Source organism: Sturnira hondurensis, unplaced genomic scaffold (genome assembly GCF_014824575.4).
Source record: "Sturnira hondurensis isolate 20B ecotype Veracruz unplaced genomic scaffold, ASM1482457v3 Scaffold0012533, whole genome shotgun sequence".
Taxonomy (NCBI): Eukaryota; Metazoa; Chordata; class Mammalia; order Chiroptera; family Phyllostomidae; genus Sturnira; species Sturnira hondurensis.
In genome coordinates, this window is record NW_028085164.1 from 436613 (window position 1) to 454741 (window position 18129).

Consider the following 18129-nt stretch of genomic DNA (forward strand, 5'->3'; position numbering starts at 1 on the left):
TTTGAAAGAATACATGCACCCTTATGTTAACAGCAGTGTTATTTACAATAGTGCAGATCTGGAATTATTCCAAGTGCCCATCAGTAGATGAGGGAATAAATAAGCTGTGGTGCATTTACACAATGGAGCACTACACAGCCATATAAAAGAAGGAATTTTTACCTTTTACAATAGCATGTATGGACCTGGAGAATATTATGCTAAGTGAAATAAGCCAGTCAGTGAAAGACAAATAACATATGATCTAACTTATATTGGAATTTGATGAGCAAAATGGACTTATAAACAAGGTAGAAATAAAGGCATTGACACATGGAACAGACTGACAGTTGTCATAGAAGAGAGGGACAGAATGAAAGAAGGTGAAGGGATTAGCCAAAGAACAGATATACATAACCCACTGATACATTCAACACTGTGGTGATGGTTAGAGGGTTGGGAGGCAAGGGCATGGGGGGGTGGGCAAAGGTGGGAAGCTGATATATTTGTATTAGTGTAAACAAAATAAAGTAAATAAATATAACATTGTATAAGTTCAGGGAGTACAACACCATATATATCAAAATAATTACCACAGATAAGTTTGTTAACATATTCATTACCTCACATAGTTACCTTTTTTTGTTTTTGTCAGAAGTTTTAAGATTTACTGTCTTAGAAACCTTTAAGTATACAAGTACTGTTAATGTACCATACTGTATATTAGATCCCATAACTGATTCATCTTCTACTTGGAAGTTTGTATTTTGGACCACAGATTCCCCTATGTCCTCCCCCTACTGCCCTGGCAACCAGCAGTCTACTCTGTTTCAACAACTTTGGTTTCTTTAGATGCCATACATAAATGAGATTATTTTTTCCCATTGACAGTAATGCTCTTTATAAAAAACATTTGTTTTAGAGCAGAGAAGATCTGAAAGCAAGGGAGGAATAACAAAAGAAAAGGTGGAGGTGTCTTCTGAGGTGACTTTTGGTTATTAAGAAGTTAATTTAAAGCCACCACAAGAAAAGGAATAATAATACCCCAACATCCACATTTAGAGGATTTGATATAATCATCTTCAAACCCTGGCTGTAGTGTGGGACTCTCCCTGCAGAAAAGTTGTCACTCCTGTAGGAATGAGCAGAGTCCTTTAAAACAGATTCTCTGGGTTTGGGTACTTTATTTTTGTCAGAAACTGAAATTGCGCACTTACACAATATTTACTGTTTAAAATAATATTTTCCTATTTTGTCTTTTTTAAGGTAAAACAATATTTTAAAATGTTCTTTTATATTTTTTTTGTTTAGATTTGCTCTGTAGACTAACAGAAGATCAATAAAGCCTATATGTTATAGTCTGTATGGAAAGTATAATTTATACAGCCCTTGAATTCACAATTATGTGAGTCATACATAATTCAGCTTCACAGTTTGTGATTAGATATTTTATGGTCTGTTAAGAATGCAGGAAACAGCATATGGAATACTTCATGGTTCTTAAAAACATAGTATAATTTTTTTTAAAAGCTACCATAGTAAATGCTACCATAGCATGTTTCATTTTATGTAATTCATTTTATAGATTTGTTTTTAAGAGTGAATGGATAAAATGATATAATTTGGGGCCTTTTTTACCAAAGGTTTGTGGTTGCTTCTTTGGTGTGTCATTTCCAAGCAACTTTATTCTAGGTTATCTCAAAAAGTTACTTGATTTCTGATGGAAGCAAAAAAAAAAAGCCTGAAGTGAAATTCAATACTTCATTGGGGAAGATGATCAGGGAAAGATTTTTAAAGCTCCTTAGTCTCTCCAAATCTCCTCACAAACATTAATACAAGTTATCAAGGAAAACTCAGTTCTGCAGCACCGTGGTGGTGGGACCAGTAGTGCCTGAGCTGAAGCCTCAGTGATCAAAGAGAGGGCATCTGGCAGACAGAGCAGCATGACCACAGTCTCCAAAGCGAAGTGCCTGCCACGGCCCAGGAATGCACGGGAGGGTGGTGGGAAAGTGGTTGCCTAGTCTTGACCTGTTTTGTTCTGTGAGCAGTCAAGAATCTTTGGAAGTTCTAAGCAGAGAGGTGACACAACTGTGCACATGTTCTAAACTGGAATGCTTCCAAAACTTTTTTTACACCATCACACATGAAACTGATAACATTTCCCTAGTACTCTGGGGTGAAAGCCGGAGTTCATGGCTTCAGCTCACTGGAAGCCCCAAGACAGAGGAAGCGCTGACTATGCGGTAGGGTAAAAGTGCCTCGGTGATGATGTGGGTAGGAAAGAAATGTGTGAAGATACCTGTATTCCAGTCCAGGCAACAGAAGATGGGAACCTACACACATAAGTAATCAAAATTAAGGGAAGGGAATATAATTAAAAGCACAAGAATCCTCAAATCTCATGTTATCCCTTATTTTCCTTACCTAATAAAATTTTAAATAAAATGATTCAAGTTTCAGCTCTTTTTCTCATTTGTTCTTCCTCACCTGTATCTTCTGTGTCTGCTCTGACTTGGCTTTCCTCAAACTTTGGTGTATTTAGGAATCACCTAAGTTTTCTGTATACAGAATCCCAGGCCCCAACCAGAGATTCTAATTTCATAGGTCTGAGATGGGGCCCAGGCATTTATATTTGTCCAAGGATTTCTAGTAATTATGCCCTCCACAACCCATACTTTTAGTTTCACTGCTCTGATATACTTACTGGGAACAGTAAAAGCAGTGAGAGTTTTACTTTACCAGAAAGCAGAGACTCTTGCTGCTGTTTCCAGTGCTTGTGTTGAATCCTGAAAGTATTCTGCATGTTTATCTGGTACCGGGCTGTGCATGCCATGTCTTGTACCCAGATCCTATTGGCAGCTCTCCCTCAACACATACCAGTTCTCCAGCTGGAAACTTGTGGTTCACCATCAAAGTTTTTGTTCAGTCTTCTTGCCTCTCAAGTCTCTGTCCATACCCCCAGCTAGAGCAGTGGGCTCTGTGGGCTTCCTGGTGCCTTGAGTTTCATTACGCTTTTGACAATGATTGCGACTCTTTATGTTCTCTCTCCACAAAACCATGACTTATTTAATTTCCAGTTAAGTGGTCTATAAGCATTATTTTAATTGAATTGAAAGCATATAAAGGAGGAAAAAATAAGGGATATGAAAAATCCATTAAACAGGCATGACTACACAAAATATCAAGTATTTATAATAATTTGAATTTTACTTTATTTAATTGTTGATAGTTTAGGAAAGGTTGTTCAATGTTTACACTTGGATCCTCCTTCAAAGACAATTATTTTCTTATCTTTTCTCATAGGTCAAGCTCACTCTTTCTTGGTTATCAGGTTTCCTGGAATAGGCAATCCACTGTATAGTAAATTCATGCCCTGGAATAATTAATTTACCTCACATGAGTAATTACTTTATTCTGAGGACATAAAAAGTACCCTGAATCACCAAAGATCTGGCTTTAATCAATACAGAGAAAGTTTTTAATTGTTCTTCTTCACTGCTAGTGCTTCACACTGATTAATAGAGTTTCATATTTGGTGAAGTCTTTATGGAGAAGATACAAAGATTATTTGGGATGTATTTTCTTGCAATTGAATTCATAATTTTAAAGATCACACGGAGATACGGAATGGGAGCAAAAGAACTCTAAGATTACAGAAAATGTCTCCTTACATGGAAATAGAAGTTACAGGATTGACCACTCTTGAAAAAAATAAAACAATTACAACTTACAGAGTGAGTTAACTGTCATAGCTTCACCTTGTATATGTAAACATAGACAGGATATATATTTTTATCTGCACAACTAGAAATCTGCTGTCACTGCCCACCTACCTATTGATGCCTGATCCCTTTGGTTAAACAGACCATGACCATCTGGATTAAGGGTGTAGCTTATCATTAAACTAGACTCAGCCAGCAGTCATTGTTCATTCGCTAAGTATCACAGCATGCAAAGAACCATGTTAAGCATGGCTGAACATCAGCCTTTGCTCTCCCAAAGCATCTATCCTGGTCATGAAAGAAAGAAAGTGAACATCCATAGAAGGCCAGCTACATTGACTGCTAGGGTGGAGTCATAGAATACAATAAGAAAAAAGTTTTTGTTGAATTTTTTTATTTTGAAAACAGCCAAATGACAGATCATCCCCACCTCCCTTTCTCCAACCACCTAAATACTGTTGAGATAGTATTAGCTGCCCTGAGTTTTTTCTATGTTGACTTTAGAGTGACAGAGTGATGAAGAAAACCTAAATTGCTAGTGACTGTAAAAGCCACTAATTATAGTGCTTTAGATTCACCATCTCTAAATTGGTGATAATCACCATACATTTATGTTAAAATGTAATGTGAAGCAACAAAATAACAAGGCAGAACACACCAGTGAATTCTACACATATTTACACATGTGGTTCCATAGAATGGAACCTAATGCCTGTCAAACATGGACATGTTTGGGGATATTATGTGTTCCAGGTGCTGCACTGAATTTTAAAAACAAAATGATAAACTACTACAGGAAACAAATTGACTCCAAACTTTAGGTTTGTGTCCCTCCAAATCTGTCCTCCACATGTTCTTCTGAGTTCTTTTTCTGAAATACAAGTATGTTCATACTATGCCATCATTCCTGTTAACAATTTATGTATTTATATAGTCATTGATTCAAAACACATTAATGACATGCCAGACACTATACTAAGCATTGATGACATTCAATTTTTCTTCACGAAGCTTCCATTTGGCTAAGAAAATATGTATCAATTATATGATCAAAGATATAATCTCTCATTTTCCCTCTAGCTTGTAGAATAAAGTTTAAATTTCAAAACATAACATATAAGAGTGTCTTTCTTGTTATCTGGTCCATAAACTTTTTATCCTTATCTCCTCTCCTCCAGCTAACACAGTCATTCCACAGTTCCCCAAATATTTCAACCTGTTTTTTTTTAATTTCTTTCATGCCTTTGCATGTGGCCTGTTTTTTTCTTCAACTTACCTCCCTTTTCTATCTGCTTGGTGAATACTTCACTTATCCAGGAAAATTTTGCCCAAATGTGTCGTCACTTTTTGTGACAGAAGTAGTGATTTCCTTTTCTGCAGTCCCAAATCATCTGCCATTTCCCATTTGCAGTACTTGCAGGGTGTTGCAATGATCTCTTATGACTCATTCTCCTCTTGGACTGTGAACTCTTGAAAGGAGAAGTTTCATCGTATTTGCTCTCATCTTCATTGACTCCAGCACAGAACTTTACCCAGAGTAGATCCTAAGAAAGTGTTGATTGATACTAAATTGTTATTCACAAACATATTAACTAAATATGGTGATTAAGAAAGAGAGACATGCACAGAAGGGGAAGGGAAAATGATTCAATGATGAAAGCTAATAGGAATAAGTTCATATTGAAAATACTGAATGCCAATAGTTTTATGTTTGAAGGATCTTTAGAGTTAAGAAATTCAACTAAAATTTCCTAAAATGGAATAAGTCTATTTAGATTATTATTCTGTTGTTTACACTATCACATTGAGGTTCAGAATGAAGATGAGAAACTGTGGACTTTAGGAATGAAATCTCATGTGTTTACATGATGTGTTTACATGATGAAGAAAGGAACTTACCTCTTTGTCATGTACAGTACTATTATGACATGCTGTGACATGACCCTGTGCCCAAGGACATCCTGGACACATACTTCAAACCCAGTAAGGCTGTGGACAGTCAGACACCAGCCTGCACCATTCCCCAGCACTATAAGTTTCTTGTGCTTCAGAAAAATTAAGATGACTTATATTTGTGGTGACATTTAAAATTATCAGCTATAGATGATCCATGAAGAGAACAGAGAATGTTTTATTTTTCTCTATTCCTGGGAGACAGTTTGTGTTTGTCTCCCTAAATGGAAGGAGACTACTTAATTTGTACTCAAGATTTTACTGAGGTGAGGTGGTTTGACTTCATGTCTTTGCAATGAAAGCACCTCCTGACCTTTTCTTGAGAAACCATATGCATGTGCTGCACATGATGGACCAAAACAGGGATGTTTGGAACATTCGTCCCCAGCCCACATGATGCATCCATGTCATAGACATGCCCACACTTCTTGAACAGGGCACACCCTGTGCTGAAGCCTCTGGAACCTAGAGGGTGTTCTTCTTCCCTTCTGTATTTCACCTGTACTGGAAGGAAGCAGAATTAAGTTACAGTGAGGTGTCTGGCAGACATGAGAATCTTTTCTGGTGTCATGTTAAGGATACAAAGCAATGGAAAGATCCTGTGGACATTCACATAAAATTTATTTTTTATTCTTTCACCAAGGCTGATTTTTTTCAATTATTTCATAATAGAAATTTCTGTTAAATTTTCACATAATGAACTGAAGACTACTCTTTGCCTGGTTCATTTTACTACATTTTACTCAGTGACTGGAGTGAACATGATCTCAGAAGGAAATATTTAGGACATTCAAAAAAGACAATATTCTTCAGCCTTTTAAAATTAGTTTTTGAAGAATAAACAAAAAATCTAACGTCAAGAGAGAGAGAGTAAAGTAAGGTTGACAATGAGAAGTATAGAAGTTTCAATTCTCTAGCTTATGTTTTATTTTAGAAAATAAAATTGATTGGAAAAAGCCAGGTAGTGGGTATTTTAGTGTTTATTATTTTCCACTTTTGTCTCTAAGTTTAATGCTTTATAATAAAAATGAATTGGAAACATTTTTAGTATAGGATTAGAGAGTTTCAAGAAGTAATATGGACATTATAATTGCTTTGTTACAAATTTTCAACTTGGCCACATTTCAAAAAGGCTTTTTAGTTTGTGTTGCTGTGCATGTCTTTTCTTTATGTTACAATTTAGACTTTTAATTAATTCTGGCTTTTTCCCTCATTATTTTGTGTTGAATTAATGTTGGATTTTGAAGTCTAGTTTAAGAAAAATTAACCCCAAATAATGTAGTTAGCCAATGGTTTATTTTTGGGTTGGTCTAGCAAGATGCCCCCTCCCCATGCAGGGTCACTCAGAGACTTTCCACTCCTCTCAGTCTCTGTTGTAAGTTTGACAGAGCTCCTACTCATTTCTGTCACTAAGCACATGTGACCAGCTTTGGTCACACCCATCTAGAGGCCTACACTTGGTTGTGGCCACTACTGCAAGGGAGGTGAATGCCAGCAATAGTCTGGTCAGCTGAATAATGTCTCCCAGAGGTTCTCATCTTCAAAATCCATGAATATTTATCTTACTTGGCAAAAGGGACTTCAACAATGTGATTAAGTTAGTATCTTGAGACGGGGATGTGACTTTGGATTATCTAGGTGGGCTTGATGACATCACAAGGACTGATGAGAGGAAGGCAGAGGGTCTGAGTTAGAGAAGGAGATGTGAACAGAAAGGCAGAGGTCAGAGTGATGCAACCATAAGCAAAGGATTATGAGCAGCCTCCAGCAACCAGAAAAGGCAAGAAGCATATTCTCCCCTAGAGCCTCCAGAAAGAACGCAGCCCTGTTGGAACCTAGATTTTGGACTAGTGAAAGTGATTTTAAACTCCTGACCTCTACAATTGTAAGATGATAAATTTGTGTTTTAGCAATCACTAAGTTCTTGATAATTTTTATAGTAGGAGGGAGTCTCCATAGGAGACTAATTCAAACAGTCTAGTGATTGAGAAAGGAGGGGCAAGTGCCTTGGCAGTGAAAGAAGAGCTTTCTCACCTCAGAGATAATCAGGTCTATGCAAAGCTTGGAAAGAGCAAGGGGTAATTAACAGTGTTGGCTTTGAGTCAGACCTCCTGTGTTAAAATCTGGGAACTGCCATGTATTAGCAGTATAATCTGGAATACTTGGACCTCTGTCTGCCTTTGTTCTCTCATCTGTAAAACTAGAATGATAATAGAATTTGCCTCAGAGGCAAATGAGATGTAACTGATGTAATTCATGCTGTTTGCACAGGTCCTGGCACAGACAGAGTAAAGGTGACATAAACACTGCCTATTATTATGTAAGCTCTCAGCTATTCACAGGCTTTACTGTGTATTTATGGTGACCAAACTTCATTAGCTTATTTATAAAGGCACTCTTTCTTTTGGGAACAGCATGAATTATATATTCCACATGCACATAAATCTAGATTTCTTTTGTGAACAGCATGAATTATATATTCCTCATGCATATAAATCTAGAACAAATACCTGCTTATTCTAGGGGCAATGGCATGGTGGCTAAATACATAGTCTTGGCTTGGTGGGATTTTTGTTTTGTTTTAATATGGGGAACAAAAATATCAATTTCTCTTATATAAGAAACAGGTTTGTTCCTTGCAATGAAATATGTTAGTGGTTACCTCTTTAAACCTTAACTCAGAGAATCCTTAGGTTTTCGTTCTTCTGCCTATCCTGTGCTCACAATGAGGAGGCTTTTCCTAAACCATCAGAAACTGTCTCAGGGTAAGAAGGACTTCGTGCAGTGGTTGGGCATGAGGGTACATGTAGGGTCATTATAACTCTAAAGGTGTAAGAATATAGAAAATTTCATAGATCATGACCAGCAATTGATTTATGGCATGGTCCTTCCTCAGTGGATGGGAGAGTTGACTCAAAAATGTCTTCCTCTTTCATTCTACAGCACCCTCTGATAATGAAGTCTTCTTGGTACTATTAATTATCTCTCTTCAGATGTGACCCAGCATTAGCTATCATCTAGCTCATACTAAATTTCCCTCTATGGGTGACATTTGAGTTGGTCAAGTGTATCATTCCAGGTAGAGGGGAGCATAAGTGTACAGCGATGTAAGAAGACAGGAAACAGTAGGGCAGGTTTGGGAAATTACAGACTGTTGAAGCATATAGCATGTGCTGGGTGGGGAGCAGGTAGGAGGTGAGACTGAAATTGTCCACTAAGACAAGTGTGAAGAGCTTCAGAAACCCCTCTTAGGAGCTGGTCCCAGAGCCCTTCCTTTACCAGAGTATGCAAAGGTGCTATATTAAAGTAGACATAATGTGGTCCCAGAGTTTTTTGAAAAACCAGGGAAAACAAGCTGAAGAGTTTCTTTCCTTTAGGAATTCTCAGAGCCCAGTGACACATTTAAAATTTTTCAGAAGTGGATACAGTAGATAAGAAGAAGTGCAACCCAGAACTAAGGCATAGAGGGAGAGAGAGAAAGAGATCAATGATGCTCAAGGTGAAGGATAGGAAAAAGTGGTGACCAATTTGATGTTGGGGTGTGGTGCTGAGGAGGTGTGGCAGGGGAGAGAAGTTCAATGCAACCTCAGTTTCAAGTTGAAGACTTTATTTAGGCACTAGAGGGTTAGAGAAGATGAAACTCATTTTGTAGGAAGGTAATAGGTTTTGAATTTATTATAGACTTGCATTCTTTATGATGCTGACAGGATAGCTCTTGGTGCCAGTGTTCACAGACCTTTGGTAATTGGACCTGGAGTAAGGAGAGCTGTGGGGAAAGAAGGGTGAAGGCGAGTAGTTCCAACCACCAGTATTAATGAAGACCTCCAGAGACAGTAGGGTTTACAAGGATGTAAATAATTTTCACTTATAAAAATCAACTGATAATGTTGTGGTCATTGGCAGAAGGGTGGGCCATATTTAGCTCTTAAGTGCTGACTCATATTCTGGTAAGCACCATTGTCATGTTTAAATAGAAGCTGTATCTTTTCTTGCAGAATCACTGCTTGTGCAATGACTATGAACAAGTATGTGGAGGAAAATGTATCTCAAAAATCTTACACGACCATCAAATACTTCATGAAGATGCTGAGCAGTGTCAGCGAGACCCTGATCTTCATCTTCATGGGAGTATCCACTGTTGGGAAGAACCATGAGTGGAACTGGGCCTTTGTCTGCTTCACCCTGGCCTTCTGTCTGATATGGCGTGCACTGGGTAATGAGTGCGTTGCCCCAAATGAACATACATTGGCTCACTGAAAGAATTCGGCTTTCTTCTTGCCACATCTCTCCTTTGTTGCTGCTCTACTTCATCTTCCTGGGCTTTCTTTCTTTCTTTTTCTCACCCCCTTTATTCTCTTCTCCCTGTTCCTGATCTATTTTTTCTTCTTCAAGCATCTTTCATGCCTTTGTTATAGGTCACATTAACCTTTCTTGACTCCTCTGAGTACACATTTTTAAAATTGTCTTTTACCTAACAACCTAGTATACAAGCAAGGCAGAAGAAAAAGGGGAAATTTTCCTTGGGGCCTATTCTTAAATCCTTCCCCTGTCACAAAAGCACAGAAAACTAGTCTGTTTTTACACATTATGTCCTCATACAGTCTATTTTCTTTGGTTCCATTTTTCTTCTCAGGTGTCTTTGTACTAACTCAGGCCATTAACTGGTTCCGGACGATTCCCCTGACCTTTAAAGATCAGTTCATCATTGCCTATGGAGGGCTCCGAGGGGCCATCTGCTTTGCGCTGGTGTTTCTCCTTCCTGCTGCTGTGTTTCCCAGGAAAAAGCTCTTCATTACGGCTGCAATTGTTGTCATATTCTTTACTGTCTTCATTCTGGTGAGTAGAGCTTTTTCTTTCAGCAGAAAGTCTCTATCTTCACCAGAAGAAAACTGAATTTTTCAGACTATTGTAATAAACTTCTTTTACAGGATGCAACTTTTCAAAGATGTGTTGAAGTTTTAGTACTATGATATTAGGGAAAGTGATATTTCCTTATGACACTGGATTGTGCAGGGGCCTCAGAGAGTCTAGCTTGGTCACTTGGCACACACAGAGGATATAGTATTCAAGGACACTCAGCAAAGTGATCTAAAGTTACCACTGGAAACTTCTGAACTGCATTTGCTAATCTTTGTCATTTGTCTCATTCTCTGACCTAGTACAGGTACTCACTAAATGCTAGTTGTGTGACACACTTTCAACAGCTTTTTGACATGAGTTGACTGGTAAACAGTGCATCTTTTGGAAGAAGAGATCAGTCAATACAAATTTAATGTTGGGAGAACAAATTATGGTAGGCAGAACATGGGCCTGTGTCAGGATTCTGACTTAGTAAGTTCATCAGTCTCTTTAAGTTAATAAGCCAGCCCTTAGGAGATAATATTTTGTGGATGTTCACTTAATAAATATGTCTTGGACTCCTGCTATCTGCCAGGCAGTGCTTTAGTAGCTTAGGACCCAGGAGTGGACTAATACAGAGATAGCCCTGTCCCTGCAACACTTACATTCTAGGGAGGATGGAAGACACTGGACAGTAAATATAATAAGTGAATAAATTAGATAGTGTGGTAGGAGGTGAAAGATATTAATAATAAGAAGTCAGAGGGCATTATTCTAAGTGAAATAAGCCAGGTGTTGAAAGACAAATACCATATGATCTCACCTTTAACAGGAAGCTAAACAACAAAACAAACAAGCAAGCAAAATAAAAACAAACACACAAACAGAGAACAAGGGAACAGAGACCAGAGGGGAGAGGGGAGGGAATTTCAGGGGAAAAGGGGGAGGGATTTACGGGAACTAGTATAAAGGACACTAGTATAATGGACAAAAACTAAGGGGGGTGGAAACGGGAGGGAGGTGGAGAGCACGGGGGGTGGGCTGGGATGGGAATAAAAGACAGAAAACTGTACTTGAACAATAATTTTTTAAAAAAGAATGAATTAGAAGTACTGACCCATAAAAAAAAAGAAGTCAGGTATGGTGAGACTGTAGTAATCAGGAGGATTATGATTTCAAATAGAATCACTATGGAAGGCAACAATGGAAAAAATGATACTTGAGCAAAGGCTTGTGGGAATGAAGGAAATAGCTGAGCTGAAGAACATTCTGGGCAAATGGGACTAATGGACAGAGATCTGCAAGCATAGTGCTCTTGGCCAGTGTGGCTGGAAGGAAGTGGAGTGAATCTAGGTGAGGAAGATGCTGGAGTTCTAAGTCCTGTCAAGACTTCAGCTCTTCTCTAAGGGAAATGGGAGCAATCAGAAGGTTTTGCAGAAGCATGATGTGTCTTGAGTTACTTTGTTTTTTCCACTAAATGTATTGGGGTGATATTGGTTAATAAGGTCATATAGGTTTCAAGTGTACATTTCTATGATACATGATCTGTACATTATATTGTATGCCTGCCATCCAAAGTCAAATCATTTTCTGTTACCATATATTTTGCCCTCTTAACCCTTTACAATCCATAAGTATAGTAAAGCCTTTCCTTCTCATAACCACCATACTGTTGTCTGTTGTTTATGAGTTTCAGTTTTATATTCTACCTATGAGTGAAATCATATGGTTATTAGCTTTTTCTGACTGACATGTCACTTAACATAATATTCTCAAGGTCCACCCATGTTGTTGCCAATGGCACTATTTTTTCTTTTTACATGGCTGAGTACTATTCCTTAGTGTATATGTACCCCATCTTCTTTATTCATTCCCCTTTTGAAAGACTCTGGTTGTATCCATGTCTTGCCCACTGTGAATAATGCTGCAATAAACATAGGAGTACATACATCTTTGCAAATAAATGGTTTCTATTTTACGAGGCTAGATACCCAGAAGAGGGATTGCTGGGTCATATGGTAACTCTATTCTTATTTTTTGAGGAAGTGTCATACTGTTTTCCATAGTGGCTGTGCCAGAGTATATTCCTACGAGCACTGAGTAGAAACCTTTTTTCCCACAACCTCCCTAATTCTTGTTATTAACAGTCTTGTTGATAATAGCCATCCTAATAGATGTGAGTGGTATCTCATTGTAGTTTTGATTTGCATTTCTCTAATATCCAGTGAAGTTGAAGTATATATATCCATCATATATCTGTTGGCCATTTGTGTGTCTTCTTGGAAGAGTTGTCTGTTTAGGTCTTCTGCCTATATTTAACTGGATTGTTTGTTTGTTTGGTGTTGAATTGTATGAGATAGTAACATGTTTTGGATATTGACCCCTTGTCAGAGCTGTTGTTTGTAAATATAATTTCCCATTTGGTTGTTTGCCTTTTTGTTTTGTTGTTGGTTTCTTTTGTTGTACAGAAGCTTTTAAGTTTGATATATTGCCATGCATTTATTTTTGCCTTTACTTTCTTTGCCTTTGAGGTCAAATCATAAAATTTTTTAAGACCAAAATCCATAAATTTAGTACCTATGTTTTCTTCTATGTAATTTTTTGTTTCAGATTGTATATTTAGGTGTTTGTTCCATTTTGAATTACTTCTTGTACATTGGGACAAACTGCAATGTAGTTTCATTCTTTTGCATGTGACTTTCCAATTTCCCTATCATTTACTGAAAAGTTTATTTTCTCCATTGTGTGTTTTTGGCTCTTTTGTCAAAAATTATTTGCCCACATACATGTGGTTTTATTTCTGGGGTCTTAATTCTGTTCTATTAGTCAATTTGTCTATTTTTCTGAAAATACCCTGTTGTTTAGACTACCATAGTTCTGTAGTATAATTTGAAGTCAGATAGTGTGATACCTCTAGCTTTGTTCATTTTTCTCAGAATTTCTTTGGCTACTTGGGGTCTTTTTGTGGTTCCACACAAATCTGATTACTTTTGTGCTCTATTTCTTCAAAAAATCACATTGGGATTTTGAGGAGATTGCAGTAAATCTGTATATTATTTTCAGCAGCATGGCCACTTTAACTATGTTGATTCTTCCAATCCATGAACATGGAAAATACATTTCATTGTCTTTTTCAATATCTTTTAATAGTGCTTTGTAGTTTTCAGTATACAGGTTCTTCACATCCTTTGTTAAGTTTACTCCTAAGTACTTTGTTCTTTTTTTCATTGTTTTTCTTAAGTTTCATTGTTACCATATAGGGAGGAAGTGACTTTCTGTACATTGATTTTGTATCCTGCAACTTTACTGTATTTATTATTTCTAATATTTTTTGTTGGCATTCTTAGGGTTTTCTATATAATTATGTCATCTGCAAAAAGTGATACTTATACTTGTTTCTTCCCAGTTTGGATGCCTTGTATTTTGTCCTCTTGTCTGGTTCCTCTGGCTAGTACTTCCAGAACTATGTTCAATAAGAGTGGTGAGAGTGAGCATCTTCGTCCTGTTCAGATTGTAGAGGACCTAGTTTATAAAATAATTTCCCTGGCCACTGTGAGAACAGATTATTAGATGAAGGGAAGAAATGAGAAATACAGTATGGAGGCCAGTGGTGCCATCAAACAAGACCAGTGTGATTGCCACACAGGTGATAAGATGCACGTGAGAGCCTCAAATACATTCTGAAGTTGAAACCTACAGAATCTCCTAATGAGTTAGATATGGGGTATGAAGGAGAAAAGAGTCATGGTGGACTCCAGGTTTTGAATCAAAGCAGCTAAAAAAACAGAGCTGCCCTCCAGTGAGAATGGGAAGGCAGTAAGTCAAGAAGGTAAGAGTGGGAGATTAGTGGTTGAGTAATAAGCACACTGGATTAAGGGTGGCTATTAAACCTGAAAGTGGAAATAATAAATTACAGGATACTATGAGTCTGGGCTTCAGGAAAGAGCTCAATCATCAGTAGAGAGCTGATATTTGAAGCCATGATACTGGAAGTAATTGCCAAGAGAGTGGAAATATATATATATATCAATGAAACCAAAAGACAGAACCAGGAACTGGACTCTGGCTCTGCAGTTCTGGAACTGGACTCTTGCAGCCTGTCTTAAGGCACTAAGGAGGGGAGAAAAGCAACCAAGGAAACTGTAGAGAGGGATAAGGGACAAATAAGAAAAAACAGGAGATAATTTATTTTATTTAAAAATTGTTTGCCATTGAGTCCCACAATGCTTTCTAGGTTCCTGACTTAGGCCTAAACACCTTTTACATCAACTCATTTAATCCTCATAACAGTTCTATGACACAGAACTCAAGGGGGAGTCACTTCTTTTATAGGTGAGGAAACTAAAACACTGAAACTGAGGTTAAGTACTTCTCCCAAGTTTACATAGCCCATAAAAGGTACAAGAGGGAGTCAAAATCAGTTTGGTCTGAACTCTAAATAAAGTCCTAGTAGAATGCAAACTATATGTTAAGTGCTCAGTATTGCAACTCACTGAGCTTATTCTCCCTCCATCTTTTTAGTCAATTCTCTAAAAAGCACTTTGACTCTTTATTCATTCATACCTCCCAACACTGGGGACAATAGGCTGTTCTCTCCAAGTAATCCTGGAGAGGGATGCCTTGGGAGACCCTCTCCTAAGTCAAGCAATGACCACTTTTAATGTTATTGTCTTTGTAATCAGCACTTTCATGACACTAGTACCACCCATCAGTGATCACTTCCTTGTGGGAGGCACTTGGACAAGGGCTTTCTTGTAGACATAATCTCATTTCATCCTCAAATAAAACCCTTGATAAAGAGACCAGTGAGGCTCAAAGAGGGAAAGCAGAATGACCCAATGACATACACTGGTAAATGACAGCAGCTAAGGTGAGCCTAGTACTCTGACTCTCTAGACAAGATTTGGGCTATTGAGCTACATTGACTTCACTTGCAGAAGACATTATTTAGCAGGTTATGGTTAGTATCATTTCTAGTTACAGTCATAAATACTAGTTTTGATCCAAATATCCCATGTTGGTTTCAGTCTCCTTCTTATACTCAAGGAGACACCTGAGTGTAGAAGAGAGCAAATTTCTTTGCCTTCATCTCTTTATTGTGTATTTATAGGATCCTTGTAAGTCATTCATTTTGCTACTCTCACATTTTGCCTGAGGCAAATTTTTGAAGTGAATCCATTTTGCCTTGAACATTTTCATCTCTAAGGAGCATCACAAGGCATCCTGCTTGAGGGGAAAGTAAGGTAAGGGTGAGTGACTCACTGCCTCTCCTAGGCTGACTGCCCTTTCCTACCACCCACAGTGAGCTCTGCCAAGGTTTAGTCATGCTCATACTCCTCTCCATGCTCTCAGAACTTAGTGCCAAATACAATAAGAGTCATGTCAGTCTAGTGCAACTAGGAACCAGGTCTTTTGTAGCTAAATATATCAGCTGTTACTGTCTATACAAGTGCTTCTCAGAGATCTGCAGTTAAAAACCAGTCCCCTCCATACAATATCAGGGCATGCGCATTTGTAAAATATGATAAAATAACCTAATAGGGAAATATAATTCATGAGAGGACATACAAATTCAAGCTTACCATTTTTCAGTTATTAGATTCAACAGACATAAAATTACATTTCTACAATTAGAACAAACATAGCACAGGAAACAGAAAAGTATTACAAAAAAGTATACTATTGTTCATTGAGTGTGTGTAGGTGATTAATATAGAGTATCATTATTACACACTTAATATTTTGATTTTTGGGAATTGTAAGTCAACTGAAAGATATTGGTGAAGTCCCATATTCATTTTGTTCCTCATATTCAAAGCCTGCAGACCACTTCACTTTGAATGAATATCTATATCAATATTTAAGTTTGGTTAATAAAGTTTTTTTCCTTTTTAAAAATGTAATTGTTGTTTAAGTACAGTTTTCTGTCTTTTACTCCCATCCCAGCCCACCCTCCCAGTGCTCCCCACCTCCCTCCCATTTCCACCCCCCTTAGTGTTTGTCCATGTGTTCTTTATACTAGTTCTTGTAAATCCTTCCCCTTTTCTCCTAAAATTCCCTCCTCTTTCCCCTCTGGTCACTGTCAGCCTGTTCTCTGTTTCAGGGGCTTTGGTTATATTTTGCTTGCTTGTTTTGTTGTTTAGCTTCCTGTTAAAGGTGAGATCATATGGTATGTCTTTCACTTCCTGGATTATTTCACTCAGCATAATGCCTTTCATCCACGCTGTTACAAAGGGTAGGAGCTCCTTCTTTCTGCTGCTTTCTTTCTTTCTTTTCATTGTGTAAATATACCATAGTTTTTTGATCCATTCATTTACTGATGGGCACCTAAGTTGCTTCCAACACTTGGCTATTGTAAATTGTGCTGCAATGGACATTGGGGTGCATAGGTTCTTTTGGATTAGTGTTTCAGGGTTCTTAGGATATAATTCTAGCAGTGGAATTGCTGGGTCAAAAGGCAGATCTATTTTTAGTTTTCCTAGAAAATTCCATACTATTTTCCATAGTGGTTGTACCAGTCTGCAATCCCACCAACAAAGTTTTTAATATACAAATGAAAAAAGCAGAGGTAACAAACAGACTAGTTTATATATATTAGCTTATATTATAAGCTATTATATATTTATAATATATTAGCTTATATTATATTTGGTATTGTAAACATATCAAGTGAATTCTTCAGTGATGGAGATATATGGAGGTCATATTTGAAGTGCAAGCATAACCCTGTGACCAGTATTCTCTGGCAAAACTCTCTTTGATGCCCATGAGGAAGAAGAATTACTGTAGTCCTGCAGCTACTGCTATCTTCTCCTAACTGTTATTTACCCCACTCTCCTGTTTGCACATGCTACAAATGAGTGAATTTTATTTGGTGCCTTCATTCTGACCACTTTCTTTCCCTTCCATTCTCCTACCCACACCTGGCTTTTAAGAGACTGTGAACATACACATGCACAACACACATATGCACATACTTTCTCTTCAGAAAGGATCTTTTTTCCTGAATACATTGGTAATTACAAACTGAGGGAAGAAGCCTGGAAGGAGATATTTAATGGGTTAAAATCATGGTGGAATTAGTTATAGTCATAAAATTCTGCTTTTTAAGAGCTAGCATTCTTCAAATAACAACTTTCATGTTGATAGAGACATTAAATTTTAAATGCCTTTCCCCCTTATTTCCATAGTTCTTTTTTTTTTAAAGATTTTATTTATTTATTTATCTTTAGAGGGGAAGGAGAGAGGGAGAGAAACATCAGTGCATGGTTGCCTTTTGTGCATCCCCTGCTGGTAGTTAGCCTGCAGGGAACCGGCCTGCAACCCAGGCATGTGCCCTGACTGGGAATCAAACCGAGATCCTCTGGTTCACAGGCCCGCACTCAATCCACTGAGCTACGCCAGCCAGGGCCTCCATAGTTCTTATATGATGAACTCTTCCATCCAAATAGTGTTGAGTTAGCACTATCTTCTAAAATAGAATTCAATGTGACATGTGGTTTATTATTTGATACCAAAATTTCAAATGAGAATTTTAACATTTCTGGAATTACATTGATAATTAGAGAAAGTAGGTTCTTTACGAAGCATATTAATGTTACCAGATTACAGCTTTCCCTGTGGAATATTGAATGGG

At 37.6% G+C, this 18129-nt stretch overlaps 1 protein-coding gene across 1 annotated transcript in view; it reads left to right on the forward strand.

Annotated features, from left to right (window-relative positions):
- The window catches only part of SLC9A2 (solute carrier family 9 member A2), a 112786-nt gene that overhangs the window by 67555 nt on the left and 27102 nt on the right, over window positions 1-18129 (forward strand). The window contains exons 4-5 of the mRNA XM_037060819.1: window positions 9650-9867; window positions 10288-10490. Of these exons, the coding sequence (XP_036916714.1) occupies window positions 9650-9867; window positions 10288-10490 (421 nt within the window). The remainder of the gene's footprint in view (window positions 1-9649; window positions 9868-10287; window positions 10491-18129) is intronic.